The following is a 27,808-nucleotide window of genomic DNA, read 5'->3' on the forward strand; positions in this document are numbered from 1 at the left end:
TAAGCTGTCCACAAAGTTGTGTATGTGGTGCGGTCTCCCCCGGAACCGTTCTGCCCAAACATCTCTCCTGTCCACTACACTTCTCCAGGGAAGGTCACTGCTATCGTTACGTGGTCTACTGCCGCGGCTACACATGCGATCATGTAAGTGTTTAGATTATAATACAATACGAGTGGGCGGTGGGAGAGTCTAGTCGTTACGATGTTTGCACGTCACGCCGAAGACCCTGGTTCGATTCTCCACATGGGTACAGTGTGTGAAGCCTATTTGTGGTGTCCCCCTCCGTGATATTGCTGGAATGTTGCTAAAAACTAAACTCACCACTCACACTGAAATACGAGTCGGGCACATCGCCACTTTCATCAGTTTGATTTGGTTTTTGTTAAACGTTGCCAACTCGTATTGTTGTAAAACTGTCTTACTCAATGCCTCAAAGCAATTACGGGAGTACTGTTTAGTAGTGTTTTGATAGTTTCCTTTCTGCTTTTATAAAATTATGCTTAATGGATGAAAGGTATATGTTAGTTTGGTTTGCTTATTTGTTGTTTATCGCCGCACTCAGCAATATTCAAGCTATATGGCGGCCCAAGCTATGTGTATCATCACGAGAGGCATACATATCGCTTTCTTTCTCTTGTTTCTTCTTGTTATTGTTATTGAGTTTCACAATAAAACGAAATATAAAACTTATAAATATAGTTTTATTGGTCAACAGACAGACTGAAGGTCCACGCTCAGGGTCAGCGTTACCTGAGGGTTCGTACAGAGTGACCTACAAGACCACAGATGGAGGTCAATCATCACAGTGCAGTGTGTTATTCGCTGTTGAGAGTAAGTAAGACTTTTTTATAAAATATCTTAAAAACTGACGATTGATTTACAGCATATATTGAGAATTAAATAATTTTGTGACGAAGTGAGTCGAAATGAAATAGGTTCAACATTGTGTTCAAGAACTTTTTAACATGTATAGCGACATACAATCACTTTACTGGTTTGATAGTGTTTGTCCACTGTCGAAATTAGGGTCGTGGGATAACCTAATGGTTATAACGTTCGCTCGTCACCCGGGTTCGATTCCCCACAAGTGTAAAATGTGTGAAGCCCATTTCTGGTCTTCCCCGCCGTGATATTGGTGGAATATAGCTCAAACCAGCGTAAAACCATTCACTGTCGAAATTAAACATGGATATCATACTCAGACACGTTATACTGGCTCGACGGCAGCCATCTTTCTGCTCTCTGGATATGACATGGCCTTAGACGTGGCCTTAAACATGGCTTTAAACATGTAAAATTCCTCGAGCTCGAGGTGAAGAGTAAGTGAGTTTACTTTTACGCCCCACTCATCAATATTCCAGCTATATGGCGGTGGTCTGTAAATAATCGAGTCTGGACCAGACAATCCAGTGATCAATAACACGAGTCGAGGTGAAGAGGTTTCATTGTAACATATATACTCCAGTTCGCAGGTGTGGAATCTTGCACAGTCCGAGGCATGGGAGTGTTGAATGTATTCAAGGAGTGAAGTACGGAGATAGTTGCACGTATTCGTGTGGTCCAGGCTACGTACTGAACGGGACTTCCGAAAACACCTGCGGTTACAACGGGACCTGGGAGCAAGAATCTCCAACATGTACATGTAAGTGCACACGTTGCAGAGTGGTTACATTATAATTTTATTATTCCCTTTTGAACCAATGGCACCCTTTAACTCTGAAACTTTTAAACAATATTGGCTCGCTCAGTAAGTCATTTTAGATTGAACACTGACAAATGTACTATATAAGCATAATATAAGAAAACCATTCAAGTGAATATGTGAATATCAAAATATTCACAAAGACGTTCTGAAATAACTTTCCAAATTCTTCATGAACCGAATAAAATCATTGTCTTCTTTTTCGGTTTTAAAACATGGATAAAATTGTAATTGATGAGAATTGGCAACTATTTGCAAAATTACTTTAATTATATTAATCTACCAGATACTTATGTGTTAAATACCATGATCATGCACGCATAAATGATCAAATACCTTTTTTTTTGCGTTATGGTATGTCTCCTGACCATTTTATGTATCATTTCAAATACGAAATAATTAATTCTTTACAATACACATTTAAAGAGAAGCAGTGGATCAATTTGCCTTCGTATCTGTAACATCAATGTCGAATTATACGAAAATTCATCGACATCATTCAGTGACAACATGCCCAACTCTAACAATTCCGGAAAACGGCCTCCCCTTCGACTGTGATGATGGAGGTAACTACGGAAGCATCTGCATCATCAACTGCAACACCACAGGGGATATGCGGCGACAAGAGACCGTACCACACGCTGCGATGGAACAACCTGGTCACGAATCGACTTTGAATGTTCTGGTAAGCGTTTCATGTCAATTTGGAATAAATTTCCACCAAAGATGATTTTATTTCGAAGACATATCTGTCGTTTGTTGATGTAACGAGTTGATAAAGAGAAATCAAGATGGTCTCCTTGAAATAATTTACACAAAGAAGAAGGTGTTTGGCAAATTTTCAAATCAATATAGTGTTGTCATCCAAAGTGTAATCAGTGAGGTCACCTGTTGTGAAGACACATGACGATAAGTCCAGGTTCTGGTATCCTGTGCGACAGTGTTTCAAACTTAGTGAATGCGTGAGTGAGTTTAGTTTTACGCCGCACTCAGCAATATTCCAGCTATATGGCAGACAATCCAGGGTTCAACAGCATGAACATTGATCTACGCCATTAGGATACGATGATATGTGTCAACCCAGTCAGCGAGCCTGACCACAAGATCCCGTTAGTCGCCACTTACGACAGGCATGGGTCACTGAAGATCAATTCTAACCCGGATCTTCTCGGGTCGTTTAAAATTTAGACAAGATATGCCATTTGGATGAATCGGTCGCGGATGTGGAATTACTTGTGGACTACAAAATGGAAGCTTACCCATGTTAAGCGACGCCAATGCAGCAGCATAATACTGTAAAAACTGTTGCCAGGCAAGTCATGTTCATGCTCAGATCATTGTACTGCAACAAGTTACTAAACAACCCAATATGTTTACTAACATAGCGACCACTGCTTTGTGCAGGCCATGTACAACTGTTGCAGGAACATTTGTCCCGGAGCATAATTTGGGAAAGATGTTCTACATTATTGATATATTATTGTCACCCAAGTTCTTTTTATAACCCAGATTGCTCCATAATAACACCAAATAATAGCTATGAGTTGAATATACTTCTCTGTATTCAATTACTGATGATAGCGCAAAAGCATCATTTAGGGTATCATGATAATAGTAGCATTTAGTTTCTTCATCTTGAAGATGCTGAGGATCCTGTTTTCACGAACTGTCCAACGCAGACCATACATCAGCCAGCAGTTCCAGGCCAGAACGGAATGGTTGTGACCTGGCCGCATGTTATTGCCACTGACAACTCTGGTGACCTCCCTTCTATCCAGCCGTTGGGTCTGTACAATATAACCTCTGGGTCTTTTTCCCCTGGCGTCCATCTCGTCGCATTTGATGCTGAAGATGCCACCGGAAATAAAGCAACACGGTGTACCTTTGCAGTTAACATTGAAGGTAAGATGAAAACAACTGTGCTCTCTTATACTCAGCTGCTTTTCGGGATTTACTCCCATCTTAAGGGATCAGACCGCATCACAGTCAAGCACAATTTGCTTGATTGTGTAGATTTCTCTATCACGAGGGATATTCATTATCATTCTTCATTTTTAAAGGATCTTTTTATCAATGTCAGTGCCCAATTAATTCTGTTTTTTTAAGGAAACAGGGTTGTTTTCAATTTTTTTATATATACAGTATACTTTGTAGATATATTGAAATTGGAACAGTACATCTCAACTGAAATTGTTAGCCGTTGTATACTCAAGGTGGGTGGTTTTGGTGTTAAAGTATTGTAAAATTATTGTCCTCGTGAGAGGGTACATAAGTCCCGAAACATGCAAAGAACTTTCTTTTAAACGGAGTATACATGTATGTGTTATTTTAAAATAAGGCCAGATTTGTCTCCGATCTGAAAGGATAGTGTAAACCCAGCTAGGTTCTATGCGGGGGCAAACATACTGTAAGTCCCCGTGGTCCCTAGTATGGTGATCTATAGCGATCTATAGCAATTTAAATTGTGTTTTTGACACATAAAACTGATCTGAAACTAGTTTTGATTAATCTTTTTGTTATACTGTCCTTCGATGACAGCATTTTAAAAATATAATATATTTATTCTCAGTATATAACTTCTTGGCGTCAAGATGTTGCTAAAATAATGCCGATGTGACGTAAAATTTGAACTCACTCACTCACCTTCCGTGATCAAGATAAAAACATGGCTACAGGAACAAGCACAGTAAATACAAACGCCTTACAACAACTTGTAATCTGCTTAGCTTTTAATTCTCTAGGGTTAATAAACAAGGTGTTTACTGGAATATATGACGTTTCCCTGACGACGGGAATAATGGGTTTCAGTGCTCATTTTTTCAAGGTTATAGATGGAGCTCAATTGAGCCAATTGTGGCTTAACTGTATAGGTTTGACTGCATTCTGCCGCATGGCACCTTACAACCTCTCTTTCACAATTATTAAAAAAACAGGTACAAGTGTGCTATTATTGAGCGTGAATTCCAGGGTTCTAAGCGAAATGATATTATACACAAGTGACGTTTTAGGACGCGTAGACAACTGACAATCAATACTTACAGCTAAGGAGTGTTATCCCCCGGAGTTGGAAGGGGAGTACCTGACCATGCCCACTTGTGATCCTCCCTTTTACCTGGGTTCCCACTGTGAGGTGAACTGCCGTTATGACTTACCTGTGGTTGGGAAGAACTTCATCACCTGTAGTGAGACATCTGGCAGCAACCCAACCCAGTACTGGGACTGGGGGCAGCATGACACTCCTCCGAAGAACAAACCATTTTGCAAAGGTATGTCGTATGTTAAGAGTGTTTGTTGTGCTCTATTGTGTCATTTATTTATTTATTTAAAAATAAACGAATAGGTTTTGCATATATAAGACGGTGGTCAGCTATACACTGGGCATTCGCTCCTTTCTGCCATTCGGTTCCAGTTCGTGTTTAGGCATTTAGACTACGAATGACTTAGATGTTAGATGTGTAGGTTCAATTGGCTATTGTGGCGTTAGGTTGTTGAACTTGCATTCGTGTGTTTAAGGGTTAGCGATATTTAGCAGTTCTTTTCATTTCAAAGTTCATTTAGAATCGCTTAAGAGAATCACGGCAAGTTCCATGTAAAGTTCATAGTTTTCGCACTTTTAATAATTTTCACGTTTAGTTCCTTGTTTTAGGCCAAAAGGTAAGTTCGAAAATTTAGTTGATTAGGATTTCAGTTAATTTGCATGGCTTTGCCCAATCGTTTTATTTTCCACTGCGCAACAATATATATATTGCAACAATATATAATCACATAGATAAATAAAAACAGACTGCCTCTTGCCTCCAACATGTTTCGTTCTTTACTCTTCAGGGAGATTGTAGCAGTAAATGTATATATTTATCTTACCTCCATGTAAAATACTTTAATTTCATTGGTCAATGACGGTTAAACAAGTTTCCGTGTCACCCTATGTTAAACCTACAGAATTCAGTGTCTCAAAATGTAAACGGGGAAATTGTGGGACTTGTGAATATATACTTGAAACTTCATGTATAAAGTTCAAAACCAGGAAACAATTATTTCATGTACGCTCTAACATGGACTTCTCCGCAAAACATATTATTTATGTTATTATATGCCAAGGGTGTCATGGAGAATACATTGGACAAACGGAGTGCTTGAGTGACAGAATGCGCGTCCATAAACAACAGATTAAGCACCCAAAAACAAGGTGCATCCCCTTAAGGGCTCACATCGACAAATGCGCAGCAGGAAAGGAAATAAAATTTAAAATACTCCCTTTCTATAAAATGAATACTGCTGACGCCATGCAGCGTAAAGCTAAAGAAAACTTTTTCATCAAAGAATTGTGTCCATCGTTAAATAGGTAACGCAATGTGTTTGAATATTATACTTGTTTTCATTGTGCTACTAGTACTGTCATTTTAAAGCCGCCAATGTGACGTCATGGCAACGCCGCGTCACAACATTTGTATACAGTTGCATACAGTTTAACATCAGTGAAACATATTCTGACAAGCTTAAAACTGCTCTAAAAATGTCAGTTATGTTTAAGCTGAGTATGCAAACCACTCTATGTATAAAAGAGCTTAAATAAAGCAGTGAAAGTCGGTAAAATAAATCTGTACAAAGTGAACACAAAAACAGCTGATCGAACGGTTCTCGAACTCCGGGCACTGCATGCGTCATATATTACTGAAAAGAATGTGCAGATGTCGTGTATGTGAACAGCTTCGTTTTGGTGTAAAGTTTTGTTAAGAATTCACCAATTCTTCACTGAGTTTCATCATTTATTGAACTCATGACAATAATGGATTATGGATTTGTTTTACAATACATCAGTTCATGTGTAAACAGTACCCTTAAACAGTATGGAATATTTTGCAAAATCTTGTTTTAAACAGTTGACTGAAGTAAGTGGCTACGTTTACACTAGTGAGTCTAAACTTGTTGATGGGGAGTATATTTCATCAGCTCATACGACGTGGTGGACGCCCAACAGCTCACGCCAGTCCCCACATATTCGATATTACCTCAAGAAAAAAAACCCTACCGTTTATTGTCACGCCTAAATATAAATTCCTTTCTATACCGATGACATATGTCTGAATATTTATCTGTCTACCAATTCATAACGTTGATATTATTATTATTATTGGTGTCAGGGTATTTGACTTCATTACTAAAGAGTAAGCCAAGCTTAACCTTACCCGTTAAGATCCGGGTTAGAATTGGTCTTCAGCGACCGATGTTTGTAAGAAGCAATTAACGGGATCGGATAGTCAGGCTTACTGACTTGGTTGATGCATGACATAGTAACACATTTAACCAATATGGGTGTATGGCTTTGCCTGTTGGCGTTTATTGACTCTACTTGCTCATAGTTAACTTTGTTTAATATGCAATTTGATTCTTCATACTTTTGACCTACTTGGATGTTTTACCCGTTCACTTGCATTGGATCTCATGCTCATGACCAACATTTTTTTTGCTCACGACCAGTGTTTTTTAATCTCATTATTCCTATGGACAGTATTTTTTTACCTACCAGCATGTTTACCTGTTTACTTACCTTGATTCTTCTAGCTCATAATCAGCGAGAGTGTATCGCCTGAAAATCTTTTGACCATGGCTCGGCCCAATAATGTGTTTCATACTGAGTATGGGTTCTAAGGATGTCCGGCTCATCGTAACCTTGTGAGACACTCTGTGGAATATCATACTGAATTTGAACGTAGTCTTACAATTTCAGTTGAACAATGCCCAGACCTTCGGCCTCCAGATCATGGTGCACTGTCGTGTTCTATGTTTGCCAGCCAGCGAGTCTGCTACCTGCACTGCAACACTGACTACGATGTACCACAGACAAAGTATGATTATGAGTTTCGATGCACTAGTGATTCTAATGGATTAACAGCATGGAACGCAGGACATTATTATTTGGTCTCTGAATGCACAAGTGAGTATGTTATGTATTCCGTTGACACACAGTAGTGTTCATCACTCACAATTTCGAAAAGAAACGTTCGAATAAAATGTATTTTTGTCAGATAGTTTGGAGTTAAATATCTTCCCCACTCAAACAAATTGTTTCAATTCAAAGTGGAAGATCCCTTCTTAGTCAGTGAATGCGTAACATGTTTTTTTAACGCCATCAGAGTTCAAGCAACATCACAACAATAGGACAAATAATCGTTATATTGAAATTAATATTTTTCACAGAGATGCTACCATTTCTAAGGCATATGAGGCGACTTCCGGTCTATTTGTGGTATGAAGGAACGTGCGAAGGTGCAGAGGAAAGTATAAAACAAAGTTTTAAACTGAGGGCTGTAACGACCATGAACCCTATCTGTCTTGGGTTGGGTGCAACGCATTGTCGTGCAGTCAATGTGAAGGTTTACTGTGGTAGCAGCCGAAGACGTCGCCATGCTGCTGAAGCATTGGTGAATGATGCTTCAAACAAGAAACAAACGGAAAGACAAAAACGGTCTGTACTGGAATTACAGGATCGTGTACGACGATCTCCCGCATTGCACTATGTGGCTTTTGATGTAGACTTGGAACTTCCTGACAACCCAGCTCTATCTGACGCAGATCAAACAGCACAAGCAACTGCAGTTCTTAATAGTCTGTACCAAGCTTTAAGTGAAGACAGCTCTTTCACTGTGAATGGTGAAGTGATCAGTCCATTGGGAATGATGCCCTTGGAAGAACAACCACTATGTGGTGAAGGGTCCACCAAACCTAGAGTGTCCGAAGAAGGGTGTGGTGAGTAGTATCGAATCCAAAGTCCTTATTAATACCTGTTCCAAGAGTAGTTGGTTGATTTAATTTAGCTTTCAGCTTTTAGCAATATTCCAGCAATATCACGGCGGGGACACTAGAAATGGGCTTTACACGTTGTACCCATGCGGGGAACGAACCCGGGTCTTCAGCGTGACGAGTGAACGCTTTAGCCTGTTCCTAGAGTAAGCAATGTTAGTATTCTCGTCAGACAGTGAAGCAGGGACAGGGATTATCAACAAACAGCTTCCTGAACTAATGTAGAAGCAGACCATAAATTAAATCCTAAACCTTTTATAAAGACTTAATGTACGATATTATCGATAACAGAATTTTCAGATCGATAATCATCCATATTTTTCCTATCGACATTTCCGATCATTTTAGCCAGCCATAATGTTAAGCTCACTCCCTTACTATGACACTTCCTGTTGCAATGACTCATTCAGTTTCTTCCCTTATAACATCGTCTGTCCCAGTAAGGGTATATATTTGTTGTTCATCCACGACGGCTCTGTTACAGTGCCATGCCCTACAGGCAGTTACTACACGGACGAGCTGTGTGAATTATGCCCTGTTGGATACTACCAGGACACGACAGGTTCCACTGACTGTAAGCAATGTCCAATCGGCTTCTCGACTCTCAAAGAGGGCAGTTTCAATGAAACTCAGTGCTTTGGTAAGTGGAGATCAGGGTAAACTAGATATGGTTATAATGATAATGTCTCAACCATACGGTGACTATTCCCTGCTGTGGAACATGTATTATCTGAACGCAGACTGCATGAACAGCAAACAAGAACAGGAATTGGTCTTCGGCAAGCCATGCGTGTCATACGAGGCGACTAACGGGCACATGCCATCGTGTCCCAATTGCGTACGTACCCAGCTAACAATATTTCACGTTGTCACCATCTTATGTTTTAACGTTATTCTGTGGACTCCCATTTACGTTGTCACAACCTTTAGACGTGACGTTGCGCAGTGACATGATATTAACGTTGACAGTAAGAATGGAAATTACGTTACTGTGACTTCAATACATATATATGGGATGGTAATCATGTAATATAATAGAAACATAATGCACTACGGTCTGATTTTCTGCAGAAATTACGATCGGAATAATTCGATGTCACTCTTGTTCATTTGAGACTTTTCCAAAATGGCATCAGTACAACCGTTAATAGTTTGCGCTGTGACTGTGGAAAGCATTTTGGAGAGCATGACAGCTGTGTTGTTACAGAGATGTGTGGGCCTGGTCACGTTTCTCCCACTGGGTTGGTCCCCTGTTCAAGTTGTCCAAGGGGAACATTCCAGCCGGATACCGGGAACAAATCCTGTACAGCCTGTCCCCCAGGGCTGACTACCGAGACAGCAGCGTCAGATACCCAAACGGACTGCGTTGGTGAGTTGACATGTTTAGTGCATGGGTGAATAAGTAATCCCGCGCCAAATTCGTCTGTCTCTGGACCGCCCGATATAAACACTGGTATCCTTTGAAAGCCTCTTTCGTCTCATGGCTTCCTTATTCTATTCGGAACCGCTTCAGAAACAGAGCCCCAATCCCTTGATCGCCCAAGTATTAACACTGATATATACTCATGCCAATAATGGTTGTCACCCTCCCCCCCAACCCCTCACACCTCCCCACCCACATCCCTCTCCAATAAAAAATTGAAGGGGTGACAACCATTATTGGCATGAGTATATTTCGACAGCGCATTTCATCCCATTACTTTTTAATTCAGAAAAAGGCCCCTCCGACCCTCCATTATAAACCGTCTAGTAAGGGATATGGATGTGTTCCTTTGCTAATTAATAATAGCTCTGCATTTAATCATGTGTTAATTAATTCACTCTTCTGCCTGGCCTAAATTTGAAAACTACAAGCCTTCAAAAATTAATGGAATCGCGATATTTCTGTAATCATGTCGTAGCTCGAGACATTACAATGGAGGGACCCGTCACACTCAACATGACGTCTGTCGCACAATCTGACATCTGCGAGTTCACCTTGGGAATGTGGGTCAAGGTCGAAACAGACGGGAACCAGGCTGAGTTTGAGGTGTTCGGCGCAGATACTGGAACGTCCCTCCGACTTCAGCTATCATCCGACATCCACGTCAACACAGAGGTAAAGAGGTCATACACAAGTGTATGATGTTTTAAGAACTAGCGATGAAACACATTGTCAATCAGATTAGTACACATGGCCACATATTGCCCAAAACATGCACATTCTAAATAGGGGTGGTGGGGTAGCCTAGTGATTAAAGCGTTCGCTCGATACACCGAAGACCCGGGTTCGATTCCCCACATGGGTACAATGTGTGAGGCCAATTTCTCGTGTCCCCTGTAGTGATATTGCTGGAATATTGCTAAAAGTGGCGTAATATTAAACACACTCACTAAATAATGCACATTTTAGCAAATAGAAAACCTTTGTCCAAATATGGCTCTCGTCAGATTTTAATCAGATGCCAAAAAACCCATCCCGGTGTTTAATTTGAGTAACTAAAGTACTGCTGAATTAATAGCTTGAAACTTGAGACATACATTCAGTATCATTATATTTACAACCTTTAAATGGTAACTAACATAGCAAGAACTCGAGTGAGTGAGTGAGTGAGTTTAGTTTTACGCTGCACTCAGCAATATTCCAGCTATATGGCGGTGGTCTGTAAATATTGGAGTCTGGACCAGACAATCCAGTGATCAACAGCATGAGCATCGATCTGCGCAATTGGGAACCGATGACATGTGTCAACCAAGTCGGCGAGCCTGACCACCCGAATCCGGTTAGTCGCCTTTTACGACAAGCATGGTTTACTGAAGGTTCATTCTAACCCGGACCTTCATGGGTAGAACTCGAACGACATTGAGTGATTGGATCGGATCTAAACCAGTGGGTATCTTGTATCATTGCAGTGACAACACGGTCCTTCAAGGTGTTCTGTCACAGATCTGGACCCAAGTTACACTGATCTGGACCGCCGAAAAGGTCACCATCTTTACCAACGGTCAAGGGATATGGGAAGGAGAGATGACATCTCCTTGTCCTATCCCAGCCCAGTCAAAGATGAGGATCACGGTCGGAAGTGATGTCTGTAAGTCACTAAAATGTCTTTACTTGAAACTTTATTGTTTTCTATATTTATGTACCATAAGGCGAATTTAAAAAAGATTAAATACCTACTATGAACTAGAAGTAATATCACGATGTCATTTTAAGGATACTGTGGAAGGAAAGCATATCAACTGCGTCTATTTCAAATGTAAACGGGGCAGTGGGGTAGTCTAATGGCTAAAGCGTCCGCAAGTCGCGCTGAAGACTTGGGTTCGATTCTCCACGTAGGTACAATGTGTGAAGACCATTTCTGGTGTCCCCCGTGGTGTTATTGCCACAATATTGCTAAAAGCGGCGTAAAACCATACTCACTCACTAACTTTGGTTAAAACTTCTGAAAATCCAAGATAGGTCAACTACAGGATTGCAACCCACGAATGACACAAATCTTTTCACTTACCAGAAACAATTAGCCATCTTGATGCAAGAGTGGCGAGTGGTGAGCAACCATACCACCTGTGTCAACAGTGGACGTGTTGTTGCAGCATTTGTTGTGCTTGTTTTTCTCCAGATGTTCATCTACGTGGTTTGGTCGTTGTGCCCTCCGTTGACGTTGCCCATGCATCCACACTGGCGTCTTCCTGCTCAGCGCTGCTGTCTGGGTCTGTTTTCTCTGTGGAACATCTGGACATGGTTCAACTAGCCAATGTTTATGAAGCAACCCCTTCAACATGTACTGGTGAGTTATATATTGCTTCAACCAATCATCCAATTTCGTAAATCACAAAGGATAAAATGACCGAGACTGGATATGATGGCTTTGAATAATACTCAAATAATGGTAATTTGTGAACTTGTGAAGATCCGGATTAGAATCCGACCTATACTTGTAAGAGTAGACTGACGGGACTAACAAACAAATAAACAATCTGTTTGTGTGTCAGCTGAGGCGGAAGGCTTGGTGGTTGATATTTTTCCGATAAAATTGGCAAACTCGGTGAGGTCCGCAGGAATATGAAAATCGAACCCACGGTAAAATGATCATAACACGACAGAGGATGCAACTCTGCAGACGAAATCTGGACGATTAAGGAGCGAACTATTCCTTCTTGTTTAGTTAACAGGATCTCTTTTCCTCAGCTTATGGTACTTCCAGGTTGAACTTATATAAAGGTGTGTTTAAGCCCATCACAATTCATAGCTGGAGTCAGGTCGGTTGTAAAAACCTTCAAATCACAGAGATTGACCTCCACCTGGAAGCTCACTGTAATCCGTTTTAAGAACACCTGGTGTCAGCATCTCTTTGACGCTTCCATGTTATTTCACTATGTGACAGATGTATGATATTCTGAATTTAGATTCTGACCTATGCACTGGCTATTGTGGACAAAACGGACGGTGCTACCTGTCTTCCCCGGTATCGGCTTATTGTATGTGTAACGGTGGATACACAGGCCCTCTGTGTCTCACCCCTCCTGACCAGTGTATGGACAATCAGTGTGCCCAGGGGTCTACCTGCGCCGCAGGGTCGGGGGAGGACGAACTGTTCACGTGCATCTGCCCTGCGGGTACTACAGGGAGGCTTTGTCAAACTGATTTACGTAAGAAAGATTTTATATCCAAAATGCGTAGTTTAGAAGACTCGTTGGTGCAAGAATATTCACATGGCATACGAGCGTTTTAACCATTAAACAATCCCAGTTGTCATTTAGACGTGTTTTGGGTAGTTAAGGTATGATGAGCATATTTGTAAAAAATGTTTAAATTTTATATCATTAGTGACAGGGACGCTAACTTGGTGGTTTTGAAGGAAAAGCGAATACTTTGATGTCAATGGATGTTTAAAAATGGTACTTTTTGTTACCCTGCCTATAGCACGGCATACAGGGGATAATAAATACTGACCAACAATTAATCCGTTGGAATCTCATGGTATTTCAGCAGGCAAGACTTAAATCCGCGCGCACGCACGCACACACACACACACACACACACACACACACACACACACACACACACACACACACACACACACACACACACACACACACACACACACACACACACACACACACACACACATTAACCATCCAAAATACGGATAGGTTTATTTTATAACAGGAAACACGGTAACGACATTTTGAAAGACAGAGTAATAAATACAACATGGTTATTGTTTGAAGTGTCTTTTGACATTTATATATAATTTCTCTACAGCTGACGGAGAGTGGAGCATGTGGGAGGAATGGGGGGCGTGTTCTGTGACATGTGGGCGTGGCCAGAGGACTAGGCACCGATACTGTGACAGCCTCCAAGATGGCAGCAAACCGTGTGTGGGCAATGCAACCCTTGAGTCCACGTGCCGAATGGGACAATGTCCAGGTAAGTAACATACATGCATGTACATGTATGTATATGAATTTCAAGAGGCAGTTGAAGAAAAACAGATCACTATTAACCGCTGGTTTGGTTCCATACGAGGTTATCCATTGTTTTATGAGGTCCTGAAATATTAAAGTGAAGTAATGATTGTCTTTGTTGAAAGACAGGTTACTTTACAAAAATATCTTGTCTTTATAATAAACAATAGGTGTAAAGGAACAGTAAGGGAATCAATCACACATGGAATGGCATTTATAATTTAAATTGAATTAATTTCAGGATAAAACAAATTTTAAATGAAATAGATTAACTTACATTGCATGTTTGCCTGAATAAAAGCAAAGAAACTGACAGTGTCATCAGCGCTGTAGCAATTGCCAAGGAACACCAACACTTAAAACGAGTAGTAGTCAGCAAGAAACACTATTAGTAACATCTAGTTATTTATGAAAATAAGATTTCTTCATAAAGAGAAGAAGAAAAGTAGTTGATACAGTCAAACATTGCCCTTTTAGAGACTACATAGCATGAAGGCACCATCCAACTATGAAACAGATTCAATCCTTCAAGAATGTAGGTGTCATCATATGTATGGATATATGCAGTTCAAGCTCCACTGGCTCAGTGTTTTCCCAGGAGCGTGTTTACAGATACAGAAATTCATTCTTAAAGACCGTTGGACCATGGTCAAAGAAAAGAGTCAAATAAAGGACAAACTGTATACGCCACTTGTACCTAATTACATTTCGAAGATCAAGTGATTACTGAGGAAACTTACGCAAACGAGCAACATCACTTGCTTTTCAATCAGTTGATCAAAATGAATTATGACGATTCATAGTAATAAACCAAATAATAGATTTATGAATTGTTTATATGCTGTTAAGATAACTAGTGGTCTATATATGCTTTATAATACAATATATGTCTCTCCTCAAAGTAAATCTGTTGGCATTATGGATTGTTGTTTCTCTGAAATGTATGCAGGACTGACACCATTCATGCTTCTTTCATAACACACACAGATTGCCTGGCGGAGGACCTGTTGTACGGTCAAGACAACTTAAACCCTGTCTGCATGTCAATTGGTGGCAACCTAAGCTGCATTACTGGCTGCCCCGTTGGTCTGGTGCCATCACAAGATGACATGGAGTACAGATGTACTAAAGGTGTCTGGACACCAGGACGGGTAGCCCACTCATGTACAGGTCAGCTCAATGGGTCATCTTGGGAAGAACAGGTCCCTGGAACCTCATGCTTGTCGTATGACCAATCGTATACCGTTAACATGGAGGATTTCATTTAATTAAATGTTTCTGTTGTGAAGGGTATATTACTTACACAGGTCTCATGTGACTTGAATATTAAATATTGCTGCAAAAAGAGACAAGAAAGCGGTTGCAAGTAAAAACTGGATTATGAGTCAATTTTTATCTAGAACTCTGAACACGTTTAATCATAAACTGGATTTGTTCTGTTATAGCATGCAATCACGTAAGAAGATACCAGGTGACCATTAACTTCTCATACACGTAACCAGTCATTCATGGATAAGGCGGAGTACATACTACTACTACTAGTACTACTACTACTGTTACTACTACTACTACTGCTACTACTACTACTACTACTACTACTCATCGTCAACGTTGTCCTCCTCCTCCCCTATGCCATTCCATCATCATTATAGCACCAGGATAAAGGAATAACAAACAATAATACCACAATGTCTTGTATTTCTATTATATCATTAGGAATGCAATGTTTAATGATTAGGAACGTTTAATGTTGACTGAATATTCTATTTGGGATTCCAATTATTAAAAACTGCGGGGCGGTGAGGTAGTTCAATGGTTTAAGCGTTCGCTCATCACGCGAAGGCCCGGATTCGATTCCCTACACGGGTACAATGTGTGAAGCCCATTTCTGGTGTCCCCCTCCGAGGTATTGCTGGAATATTGCTAAAAGCGGCTTAAAACCCAACTCACTCACCCACTACTCCAACTGCCCTAAATGAAACTTAATTGTAAGAGAGATTCGAAAAAATACGAAAGTTAGTTTTCGGTTACAAAAAATGTGTAACTTCGGAATGAAATTTAACAGTAAAACTGATTTGTAGTGATATATTTGCTGGCAAATAATACTACAAATGTTTAGGTTCAATTACTAGTGACAAGAATCAAGTTTGTTAGTATGACCTTACTTTCTTCAGAACCAGAAGCCCCGCTCACAGTTCAGCTGGAGTATACCGCCGTGTATGCAGATGGAGTCTCCCAAACCTCCGTGAGTTTCTTCCTGGCTTGGCTAGCAACTGGCTTCTCTTGTGTGAAAGATGGCACCTGCAAGTGGAAGACTCGCGTTAACGCCTGTGATGAAACTATCAGGATCTGCTCGGAGAATGATGGCAACATACTCGGGGTATTGACCCTGTACATTGACATAGCTCCTGGTGATATTGACGTGACCCAGCTGCAGACAGATAGTGAGGGTAAATCGGCATCATTTACACTCTGTATTAGTCTTTTAATATTATAATCATTGAATGGTGTTTTGGTGTTTATTAATAAAGTGAGAAATACACCTTGGACTTTAACATGTAAATCGAAAAGGATTGTTTCTTTTTGTTACGATAGTTTTATTATATTGTATCATGTTATTATCATAATTCATGTTTCATAAACGATCATAATGATATAAAATACATGTACACGATTTCCTAAATATGTAGATATGTAGATAAGTGACTTGCAGGAAGACATTATTGTGTCGAACTTCCGGGTGCTTCAAAGTAAATTTAACGTTTAGGACCATGGGTTGTTCATGTATCACCCGTGAAGATCCGGGCTTGAACTGGTCTTCAACAACCCATGCTTGTCGTATGAGGCGACAAACGGGATCGGGTGGTCAGGCTTGCTGACTTGGTTGACACATGTCATCGTATCCCAATTGCGCAGATAGATTCTCATGGTGATCACTGAATTGTCTGGTCCAGACTCGATTATTTACAGACCGCCGCCATAGAGCTGGAATATTGCTGAGTGCGGCGTAAAACTAAACTCACTCACTCCTGCATTATCTTTTGCGGTTGTGTCGAACCTTGGATAACTCGAAATATTAATGTAGGTTCCATCAACTTCGACACAACAGTGTTAGACGCAGCATCTAAAATATTATCATACAACATAATATTATCTACATATGCATTACGATCTATATTTGTTAGTTTGCCAGATATTTAGGGACTAATGTTTATGTTGTCAGTGTCGCCGCACGTAGCAGAGGTACTCACTCCCAGTGGGGGCTTCGTTCATTACTCAAACGAGACTGACTTACCCACTCACCGTGACCTTGAGCTAGAGGTCAACAATGACGTCCTCGTGTGTCCATATGCTCACTCTCATGAATCGGACTGCGTGGCAGGTGTGTTCTTCTATCTGGTATTCAGAACAATAATGTTTTGCTACACAAGTAAATACTGATCACTTGATAGAAACTAAAAACAACCATATACCGTAGCATAATATTTTCTGTCAAGCCATGTGTGTCGAACCCGAATTTATGGTATTCCCGCTTGTGTCACCATTCATATAACGTTGTCCGGTTCCCCGTTGTTTGAACTAATTTTATTGTCCCAGGAATTCACAGATCACTTGAAATCTGTTCTCGTGAGTCAAACTAATTTAAAAAAGAAACAGCACAGCGTAGAATGTGTATCACCTACAATGACCAAAGACACCTGACGTTGTTTATTTACGTAACAAATTCCAAGAGAATGCATCGAACTATTTCTTTCGTCCCGAGAACCGCGTAACTGTACGTTCAACATTACCATTCCATGGGTATACTAATCAGTATAACTGTGTCACACAAAAAGAGAGAAAAGAACTATTCCAGCCGTGTCATAAAGACATCAGTTACATTGTCCAGTTTAGTAAATGTCCGTTCACCGAATCATTGGTATTTCATATCATTTATTTACACGATACTGTTACAACGATAGTCTCCAGAGTGCCCGAGCAACGGGGATGTACTGCTCACACATATATGTTACTTCCTCCAGTGTCAGACACCTTAGCCAGCATCCTGGCCGCTTGGAACAAACTGGACAAGGCCAACGCTGAGGTCAGCGTTACTGACTACAGCAACTTCAGCATCAGTCTCTCTGGTAACGTACCGGAACCTTTCCTTCTGGTGTATCAGAATGTCACCTGTAACAACGGCAGCATCCCTGGGAGCTTCCTCTGCTGTGAGTACGACCGTTCACATTCAGTCTTCGAGTGAAACTATGAATTATAGCATTTGGACATGAAGGTTCCATTCCAAGACATTCCCAAAGTATCTCATTCTGGAATCACATTAGTCCTAACTAATATCATTTCTCTAATATGGATAAGAAGAGCATAAGGAATACCCATTTAACACAGTTCAAATGAATACAGGGTAACAGTTTTCAAATGGAACACATTTTAATAAAACCAATTTGTACATTGCTAAAAAACATTTTATGGACATGTTGCATTGCACGAGTCTGTCAGCGCACGAACTGTTCGTCGTTCATTAATTTTTAGTTCGTTGAATCTATGATAAATGTGTTTGAGCATGTTCATGATTCACTTTATACTTAAATATGTATGGGCCTTTGACGAAAGATATTTTACTGATTGTCTGATCATCCCTGCCGACAAGAACAAAACATAATACATGTACTTGTAGTTAAATTTATAAGGGCATTTCTGACAATTAATAACGTGTTCATTTCAAATGTTGTGGAGATCCTGTGCGAGAAATTAGGCTCTTGTCACTATGGTAAACGTTATTATATTATATTTTACAGATTAAATATAGTATGCAGCAGAGAGGGTTCGGGTGATCCTGGCACAATCAGGCTGGTAAGGCTCATCATCAGATCAGGGCCCTTGCCCCCTCTACACGCAGCCCAGACAGCGAATGGGACTTCTCCCAGTAAACGCTGCCTAGTCAAACCCACCAAGAACTGTCCGGAGAATATGAAGGCTCCCCAACACTGCAGCCTTCTGCATTACCCAGAGTGTCAGAAGGGCTGTACTCCCCGTGGAGAACCCGGGCACTCTCCTGATCTGCGCCAAGAGATCAGGAGGTACCAAACCAAGGGCACCGAGAACAATGGGGAGCTTGACGACAGTGTGCTTGGGATGCAAGCGAGACATTTCAAAGGCGAGGTCCGCATGTTTATCATGCTTTTCCTGAATCTTGCCAATCACATTGGTGTCAAAAGGGACAGAAAATTCAATGATATATATAAATTCATTGGCTTTATCAAAAAGGAGAAGATCAGGTTTGTTGGCTGGAATTCTTATGAGGCTGTATATGGGCCTATTCCAGAGAAGTTTGAAAGCATCATTTTCCATGACGCCCTGGACATGTTCAGGGTCATACCATGGATGGACCTCGGAGTCAAAGCCACAGGCATGGCGGAGACGGTAATAAAAGCAGCGAGCCATGCTATCATGTCTTCTAAGATATGCTGTTTGTGCCAAGGAAGGGCATCCACTGACAAGGTGTTGGACAGTCTCTGTGAATTCATTGCACAATCGACATTTCATATTGATCTTTTCTTAAGAATAACATTTAGGCGATTACGAGTGGGAAGTGCCTGGTCCTGAGCATCAAAAAGAAAGCTCTCAGTTTCACATTTAAGACCAGCCGACTTCATCCAGGCGAAGGAGTTGGTGGGATTGCTATTCTGTTCCACACACTGCATGTACACACGATGCAATGGTTTCTTAGAATGCTTCTCCACAAATGACCGACTCTGGGCAGACTTGGTGAAGGACTTCTGGTTTATTCCCATCGCTGTACCGTCCAGCAGTACATTGCCATCAACAAAATCAACATCAAATTTCAGATTCTGTCCAACAAGCTTAAAATAGCTGTGGAATTCTTTGCTTTCATCATGAGTCTTCACATGCATTACCAGAGGATCATCCGACAAATAAATATGTGCAAAAGTACACAATAACATTCTATCATGAAGAGCCTCGACATTAATCAAACCCCGACCTCCAGAATTGATCGGCATGTATAAACGGTTGAGAGAGGAACGAGGGTGGTGGGCTGTGTTATCAGACATGATCCTTCTGGTCAGGCGGTCAAGACTCTGGATGTCTTGTTTTGTCCAATCAACTACTCCAAAGGAATAGGAGAGGACTGGCACAGCAAAAGTATTGGTGGCTTTGACCTTGTTTCGAGCATTTAGTTCTTTAAGCGAGATTTGTACTCGGCCCGAAGTTTTTCTTGAATTTGGGCACTCTGGAGCTTGTCACGAACTTGCATTCCAAGATAGGTGTAGGCCTGATCTTCCACAAGACGCTCAATAACTCAACCCCCTCCCCCACCCCACCCCGTAACTTGACCGATTCCCCATTAACCTTGCCTTGCCACGTTTCAAATGAAGAGTATTACATTTGTCGAGTCCAAATGTCATGCGAATATCTTTATAACAGGACTCCACAAGGAGGACTTGCTCTATCAAATTGGCAACTCCTTTGGCAAGGAGCTCGATGTCATCCATGTAAAGGAGATGAGTAAGCGGTGTTGGGGATCTGCGCTTAGGAGGTCCGAGATGGTAACCCTCGTCTTTATTGAGCAGAAAGCTCAAATAATTTAGAGACAAACAAAAATGCAAAGGACTGAAGGGGTCCCCCTGAAATATTCCCCATCTGATTGGAATAGATTCCGAAGTCTGCACCTGCCCTTGCAAGTACATCTCAAGTTGAGTCGACCAGCAACTCATTAAGGACTTGAGTAAATCAAGTAGTCGCTCAGGGAGCTCAATACAACGGAGAGACTTCAGAATCCATTCATGAGGGACAGAGTCGTATGCTTTTTTGTAATCAATCCAGCACACGGAGAGGTTGTGATATGTTTTAGCCTCTTCCAAAATCATTTTCTGTACAAGAAGTTGATCCTTGCACCCCCAACATCCATTTCTCGCTCACTTTTGCTTTCTATAAATTATATCATTGGAAGAGCAGTAAGATGACACGAGACTTGTTAAAGACCCTGTGAAAATTTTAAACTGAGTATTCAAACATGTGATAGGGAGGACGTTTGTGGGATCAGTCAAGTCTCCTTTTTTAGGAAGGAGTATTGTGCGATTATTATTATTGTATTATTAACAAATACCATAGTATAGACATTATCCTCCTTAAAGTGACAAATCATGATAAAAAATATTTTTTAAATAGAAGAAAAATGACGATGTGGTAAAACCAAATATACCAATGTTATTGTAAGACATTTGGAGGTGATGTAATCCTTCCACGAAGTCTGCATGGATAGATACATGATAGTTTGGTTACAGTGAAGTGTCCGGCCGGTACATACTTCACTGATGGTCTCTGTGAGGCGTGTCCCCCGGGTTCCTATCAAGCCGAGAGGGGACAGACTGAATGTAAAGCTTGTCCTGGTTTCTATACAAGTCACGAGGATGGGATTACAGAAGAAAGCATGTGCAGTGGTGAGCGATACATAATATACAGTGAAAGAATGAATGATATGCATGGCAACATTTAATCTGACTTTCAGACCATTTTTAGTAAATGTTCCAAAGGTGTTCGGCTTTTATAAAAGCTGCAATATGATTTTGTAGACAGCAGTTGCACAATTTACAATTTGCGAATATACATTGTAACATTCTGAACTATAGAAACACTTTAAACGCATAAATACCTGTGTAAATTTAAAACCTAATGTTACGCACAAACACAAATACTTATCCGTTTTACTTATCTTTCACTCGCAACTCTCTTACACAATGTGACACAAGTGGTATGTAGACAAGCAGTGCTGTAAGTAAAGAACATGAATGTAGTCAACCCTTCAATGGAAATTCAATCTTGTTATGCCAACGAGTCGGGACCAGACAAACCTAGAAACTGGTTAGATATGCATCGCCCCACGCCGTCAGGAAACGATACACTGCCTCGATGGTTATGTATGTTCTAGCCCCAGAGGATTCCGACCAGCGCATCCTTGTAACCAGTGGTCAAAACACGCTGACCATTATCAACGCCGCCTCGCTTACCCCTGATACATTGAACCTTGACATCACCACCGGCAGCGTCTCCAATCTCATCTACAGCGCCACCGACGACTTCTTGTACTACAGCACCTTAGCCCCAGCTTCGATCAGGAGAATGAAACAAGATGGAAGCCAGTCGACATCAATTCTTTCCATTTCAGGTAGGTACACTTTCACAAAATAACCCCAGTACTTTTATGATGTCGCTATTGCTTTTTTAAGTCGTTCATTAACAGTTCCAAAATGACTTCTTATCCGAAACCTGAAGGCTACATGTTCTTTTTATGAAAATTACACTTGAGCAGTTATTTGGTATAAATATAAATGCAGCGAAAGTAACAATATGGTCCCTCCTACCTTTCAATTTCTACGACTATTCCATATGGCGTCATATGACTCTTGACCGAAAGTCAGGGTTACGATTTGATAGCAGTACAACGATATTTTTTGTGCAACGATACGTTTAAAGTTAGTAATAGTTATGTTATCTTTTGTCCATTGCCATGCCTCGTATAAAATTAACCTTAAATAAGTTACAATGAATGTAACATCATAAATACTCTTACATTTAAAGATCACGAATAATTATTATAAGGATGACACTTTTACCAAAATGTCCACGGTTGTCCACAGGTCAAGAGATCACAGGCCTGGCTGTAGACGACAGGTCCGGGATTGTCTTCTTTACCCTGACTAGTGGTAGCCTCCTTGGTGTGTCCGCTGACGTTGGGGGTGCCAGTTTTATTCTCAGCGGACTCAGTGAACCACGTGACCTCGTCTTTCACCAAGAGAAATTGTGAGTTGCACTGCATTGTGTGGTAAAATTTACAAACTCTCCTTTTCATGTACAGCGAAGTCAGTTATGTTGGCTTAAACATTTTTCATTTCCTGCGCCCGTCACATACATGTTTTATACAAAAGTTTGAGGATAAGTAGCGTTAGGTGTTTGTACTCGAATGAAGGACAATCTAAGATGTTGTGCTGGATTCCAGTGTTATGTACTGGGCTGAAGGGAACACGATAATGCAGCTGAGGTATGGAGAGACTTCAAGAACAGTCGTCCTGGAGGAGGATCATCCTATCAAACATCTTAGTCTCGACACTGAAAGTAAGTGTTTGAAACGGAATATCCAATCAAGCGTCCTAGTCTATGCATTTAGGGTAAACCTTTGAGGAGAAATATTCAGTCATGCATTTTAGGCTCAGAACTGATCGTTAATTTTAATTGCAATATACATGTACTCTAATATCTGAGTTCGGTTTAACCGGGGTTACAACATTCAAGGCCTCAGTAAAGCTTTCAAGAAGTTTTATGATTCATATGTGAAGGAAATATTCAAATTTGATGCATCAGTGACAAAAACGATGTCCAATGCAATTCCTTATTTTGACCACCTTTATGCTCATCTTTTCGCAAACATCTCGTATCATCACTATTTCATAGTGATTGATAAACACATGCTCTGTCAATCGTATCGCATGGGGACAATCATTGGATTGTCTGATCCAGACTCGATTTGTATACAAACAGCATCGTACAGCTGTAATTCTGCTGAAACAAACATCTACTCATGATATAGAGACAATTGTACAATTGTACCTGCTTTTAGCAGAGTTTTCTTGTGGATGTGGAAAGAGGTTTGTCGCTTCTATTCACATCACGGTGTGTCAGCTCTTATGTGGGAGGAAATCCACTTCCGCGAACACCAAGATCGTGTGTAGGATACTGCAATTATTGCCAAGGAAAATATGGTATCAGAAGCAGCAACCATAGGTTTGTGTCATGCCAAGGGCAAGTAGCTATATACATCGAATTGTCTTAGGCCGCTGGGTTAACCTGTCCCCTGACTATTCAAGATATATAGCATTCAAATTGTAATACAATCTTAGATATTTTAAAAGCCTTTCTAATACTTAATATTAGATTACATTTAGATATGCTACTAATGGCATCTGTGATTATCTATTGTATGTTTATCTTAAAGTTTACTTGAGGCAAATTGTATTTTTATAACTAAATATGTTGGTTCCTCTGTTAATACATGACACCTCAAGAAATGTCACATCTCAGACATATGCTGACATTTTGGACAATTTATACTCACCAACCATCTTGTAATCTTGAACGAGTGAAATATCAGTTTGTTTTGCGTCTTTATCTGACAGTGGAAAGATTGATGTGGTTCAGTAACGGCGATTTGAAGAGCTGCGACACCGACGGGACTGGCGTTATCTACCTCGTCGACAACGCCAGTGATCTGTACGGGAAAATGAACAACTACTATTTCTACGTCGACGCCAATTCAAAGTACGTCATTCACAAAGATGGAACTGATATCTATTAACGTTATTTATAACACATGAAAACGTAATTTGCTTACATTGGTGGTGGGACTGACTAGCCTTTATAACGTTGGTTCTTCGCGTCAAATATCGGTGTTTGATGCCCACATATATATATGGTGTCCTCGCCATGATAATGCTGGATTGTTACTTAATGCGGCGTAAAACCACAGTCACTCATATCTTACAAGTATGGGGTAGGGGCAATAGTATTATTACATGGATATTTTCATTCCGATAAACCAATGGGAGTAAACTTGATATTATAATCCGATAAATATGCAAATGTGGTCATCTTGGAGGAAGAAATTGTGGAAAGCACCGTACATGCTCAGTAGGATATTTACCAATTACGTTTAGAGTGAGTGAATGAGTTTAGTTTTACGCCGCACTCGGCAATGTTCCAGCTATATGGCGGCGGTCTGTTATTAATCGAGGCTGCACCAGTGATCAACAACATGAGCATTTGGGAACCGATGACATGTGTCAACCAAGTCAGTGAGCCTGACCACCCGATCCCGTTAGTCGCCTCTTACGACAAGCATGTGTTCCTGGAGATCAATATTCTAACATAACATAATTCTAATAAGTGTGTGTGTGTGTGTGTTTAACGATAAGAACCTAACCATTGTCCTAAATCTGTGTATCTTTCCTTTATCATCTGTCAAACCTACCGCTAAAGAACAATGGCTAATTCAACTAAACTGACGTAAAAATCCAGTAAGTGGTATTTTGGGATTGTTTTTCAGTGTTTTGAATGTAACTTAGAAGTCACAAACATTGTGAACAATGCGTTGTTTTTTCTGTTTGTCTATTTTTTTTGTACGTCAGTGTAGTTCGTAACTTTGACATCAACTTACCCTCTGTTTCGATTTGCAATCATCGACAATGACACTATCATTTTCTTACTTCGTCCTTTTGATGAAATCTATAATTAGAACCTTAAATATGTACTAGTTAAGATTTTTAACGATCTCAGTTCATCTTATCATTAATTTCAGGCTGATCCGAGTGACTGTCGAGGGTGTTAACAGGAGTGAAGTGACGACGCTGCCGCCGTTTGTCACAAGTGTCTCCGTCGTCTCGACCGTTAAACCGGAACTTGGTAGGTGCCATATCATGTCAGGATCAAAACTTGCTGATACTAAAGAACAATTCATTAATCTGGAGTTTGGATACACGCATTTGTAGCTATGTTCATGAAAGAAATTGTAAAACCAATTCCGAAATCAGCTATCACGCGTGGTTGTTTGGTGTTTAACACGCACGGAATATTTCAGCTTTTATTACATATTCGAGTCTGAACAAGACACGTCATTGATGAAATTGTTGAGTATTTGCCTACGTTAGGAGTTAGCAATAGGACTTCCGATTACCTAAGATCGTGTTAGGTCTTTGAATGGCGTTTAGAAGTGCTGAGCGGGTTAGGCGGCTGACTTCGTGTGCCGGCGATTAGGTGCCTGACTCTGAGGGTGTGGGTTCGAATCCCGGATGGGACTCACCCCCAAAAGTACTAGAATTTGTACTTTACTAAGAATGTGTAATCTAATATATAAAATGTACTTATGTTACTTTTAGAAGTGATACACATAAGGAAGAGAGGTTTTTTATGGATGTCAACTTCTTTATAATGAAGAACCAAACGTTTCTGAGTATATCCTTACTCCTTCATCATCTCCTTCATTCACCAGATGAAGGAGTAAGGATGTACTCCGAAATATTAAAGAAGTTGACATCCATAAAAACACTGTCTTCATTAAGATCGTGTTTTAAAACTGCACCCTGTTCTGCTTCTTAGACACTGAAAGAGATATAAACTGAAAGAAACGATGCCTATCTAAACTCCCGATCTTTTGTTTTCAGGGCGACTGGAGTGTTTTGTAGGCGTCCACAACTGTGCTGGTTTGTGTTGGCAGACCAGTCATTACACGGCCAAATGCATCTGAAATACTACAGGACACGTTCCTTTCATGGTCCCGATCTACATATCATTCGTAACGTTACGATTTATCGCAGCTGTATATTAACTCACAGGCTTACGAATGTCAAAGCGCTTTCTATCTGGATCCTGGTCAGTACCAATCCCACTAACACTGGCCTGGGTCCCGATCCACAAAATATTCGCACCGTTACGACCTGTCGCAATTCTGTACTATTAAATCGTGGCTTAAGAATGCCATAGCGCTAAGAAGGCTCTATTAATTCGGACACTGAGCGCTACGACTATCGTAAGCCTATGTTAAAGTATGGGAGTTACGACCTTCTTAGTGCTAAGATCGTTTCTGCCACCGGGTCCAGGGCCTAGATTTTCGAAGCTCTCTTAGCGCTAAGATAGTCGTAAGTGCCATACAATAACATTAACTTACGGCTATCTTAGCGCTAAGATAGCTTCGAAAATCTAGGCCCAGGTCAGGAACAATCCCACTAACACCGACCCTCTGGGTCCGAAGTCACGAAGCGTCCTCGTGGTTACTGCCTACTCATGAGTTACGAATGTTGTAGCCCTACGAACGATTTGCTGATGGAGACCATAATCAGTAATTGCCCCTCTGACACTCGGCTCTAACGAAGCTGTACGCTAGCTGTAGACTTGCAATTAAAGTACGAGCAAACAAACTAACGTGTTCGTGTTACATACTACTGTTCAAGCTACTGGTAGTAACAAGCCATTCTCTCATTACGGGGACGATTGTACATCTATTATGATTGTTTCTGGTCGCGGAATGATGCATATTTGCTCATGCAAAACTACTCTGCAATTGATGTTTATAATTTATTGTTAAGCGTAAACTGTTACTTTATATTTGTGCTTGATATTTAAAAGGAATCTATTTTTTAAATAAAACAAACAAATACATTTTGTTGAGTATCTTAAAGTTTATAACCTGCATGTTAAACCCGGGGCTAGATTTTTCGTTGAGATCATAAAAATATTTTCTATTGATTTTAGAATAATTATGTCTATTGCAATGCTAATTTGATAGCCTAATTTAACACGACTCTTACACTCCCTTGCGAGACAGACGTGCACATGTATGTTAATTGTGAAAGTGTGAGTATATAATCACACCTCCATGGGAAGTTGTGAACACATACAACCCTGCATTATGGTTGGGCTGTCTGTATGGAACATCCAGTTCCACAACATAAATGATCTTATTTTATAAATGAAGTTGAATTCACCAGTTAACGATATCCTTTTAATCATCGGTGGACGACGCTTTTGTGCAATTTAAGTTACCTTAAATGGATATTTAATCACTATTGTGTGGTTCGGAGAACTCTATTAGGATTTCGCACTATTATCACCCTGATTCACAGAACTGTATTCTACCGTGTCCCATTACATTCTCGCCAAGATGAAAAGAAGCAATGTCTGTTTTATGATCTAAGAACTAGGACGTTGCAGAGCGGTTGAAAGAACAGCGCCGTGCAATGTTAGACTCTATTCAAACCAGCCGTTGCTGGAGTATCCGTGTTTACTATG

General features: G+C 40.5%; 1 protein-coding gene across 1 annotated transcript; it reads left to right on the forward strand.

Annotated features, from left to right (window-relative positions):
• LOC124270025 lies at positions 1 to 26,933 on the forward strand. The gene is made up of 26 exons (XM_046705049.1): positions 1 to 143; positions 716 to 831; positions 1,466 to 1,642; positions 2,206 to 2,387; positions 3,344 to 3,604; positions 4,744 to 4,968; positions 7,431 to 7,637; positions 7,901 to 8,449; positions 8,988 to 9,143; positions 9,711 to 9,872; positions 10,405 to 10,601; positions 11,394 to 11,574; positions 12,106 to 12,273; positions 12,893 to 13,135; positions 13,752 to 13,916; positions 14,942 to 15,124; positions 16,129 to 16,404; positions 17,178 to 17,336; positions 17,977 to 18,162; positions 21,259 to 21,414; positions 21,903 to 22,139; positions 22,612 to 22,774; positions 22,971 to 23,086; positions 24,145 to 24,286; positions 25,323 to 25,426; positions 26,185 to 26,933. Exons 5-26 carry the CDS (start codon positions 3,418 to 3,420, stop codon positions 26,265 to 26,267), a joined length of 4,245 nt encoding a protein of 1,414 aa, XP_046561005.1. The 5' UTR covers positions 1 to 143; positions 716 to 831; positions 1,466 to 1,642; positions 2,206 to 2,387; positions 3,344 to 3,417; the 3' UTR covers positions 26,268 to 26,933.
• Positions 26,934 to 27,808: the final 875 nt, after the last annotated feature.

This window comes from Haliotis rubra, unplaced genomic scaffold (assembly GCF_003918875.1).
Source record: "Haliotis rubra isolate DU_JTF1 unplaced genomic scaffold, ASM391887v1 Scf102, whole genome shotgun sequence".
NCBI classification, from domain to species: Eukaryota; Metazoa; Mollusca; class Gastropoda; order Lepetellida; family Haliotidae; genus Haliotis; species Haliotis rubra.

Coding starts and splice junctions, on each gene's coding strand:
- LOC124270025 (XM_046705049.1), top strand. CDS start 3,418: ATGGTTGTGACCTGGCCGCATGTTATTGCCACTGACAACTCTGGTGAC. Junction 3,605..4,743: donor CTTTGCAGTTAACATTGAAG/GTAAGATGAAAA, acceptor CAATACTTACAG/CTAAGGAGTGTTATCCCCCG. Junction 9,144..9,710: donor CAATGAAACTCAGTGCTTTG/GTAAGTGGAGAT, acceptor GTGTTGTTACAG/AGATGTGTGGGCCTGGTCAC.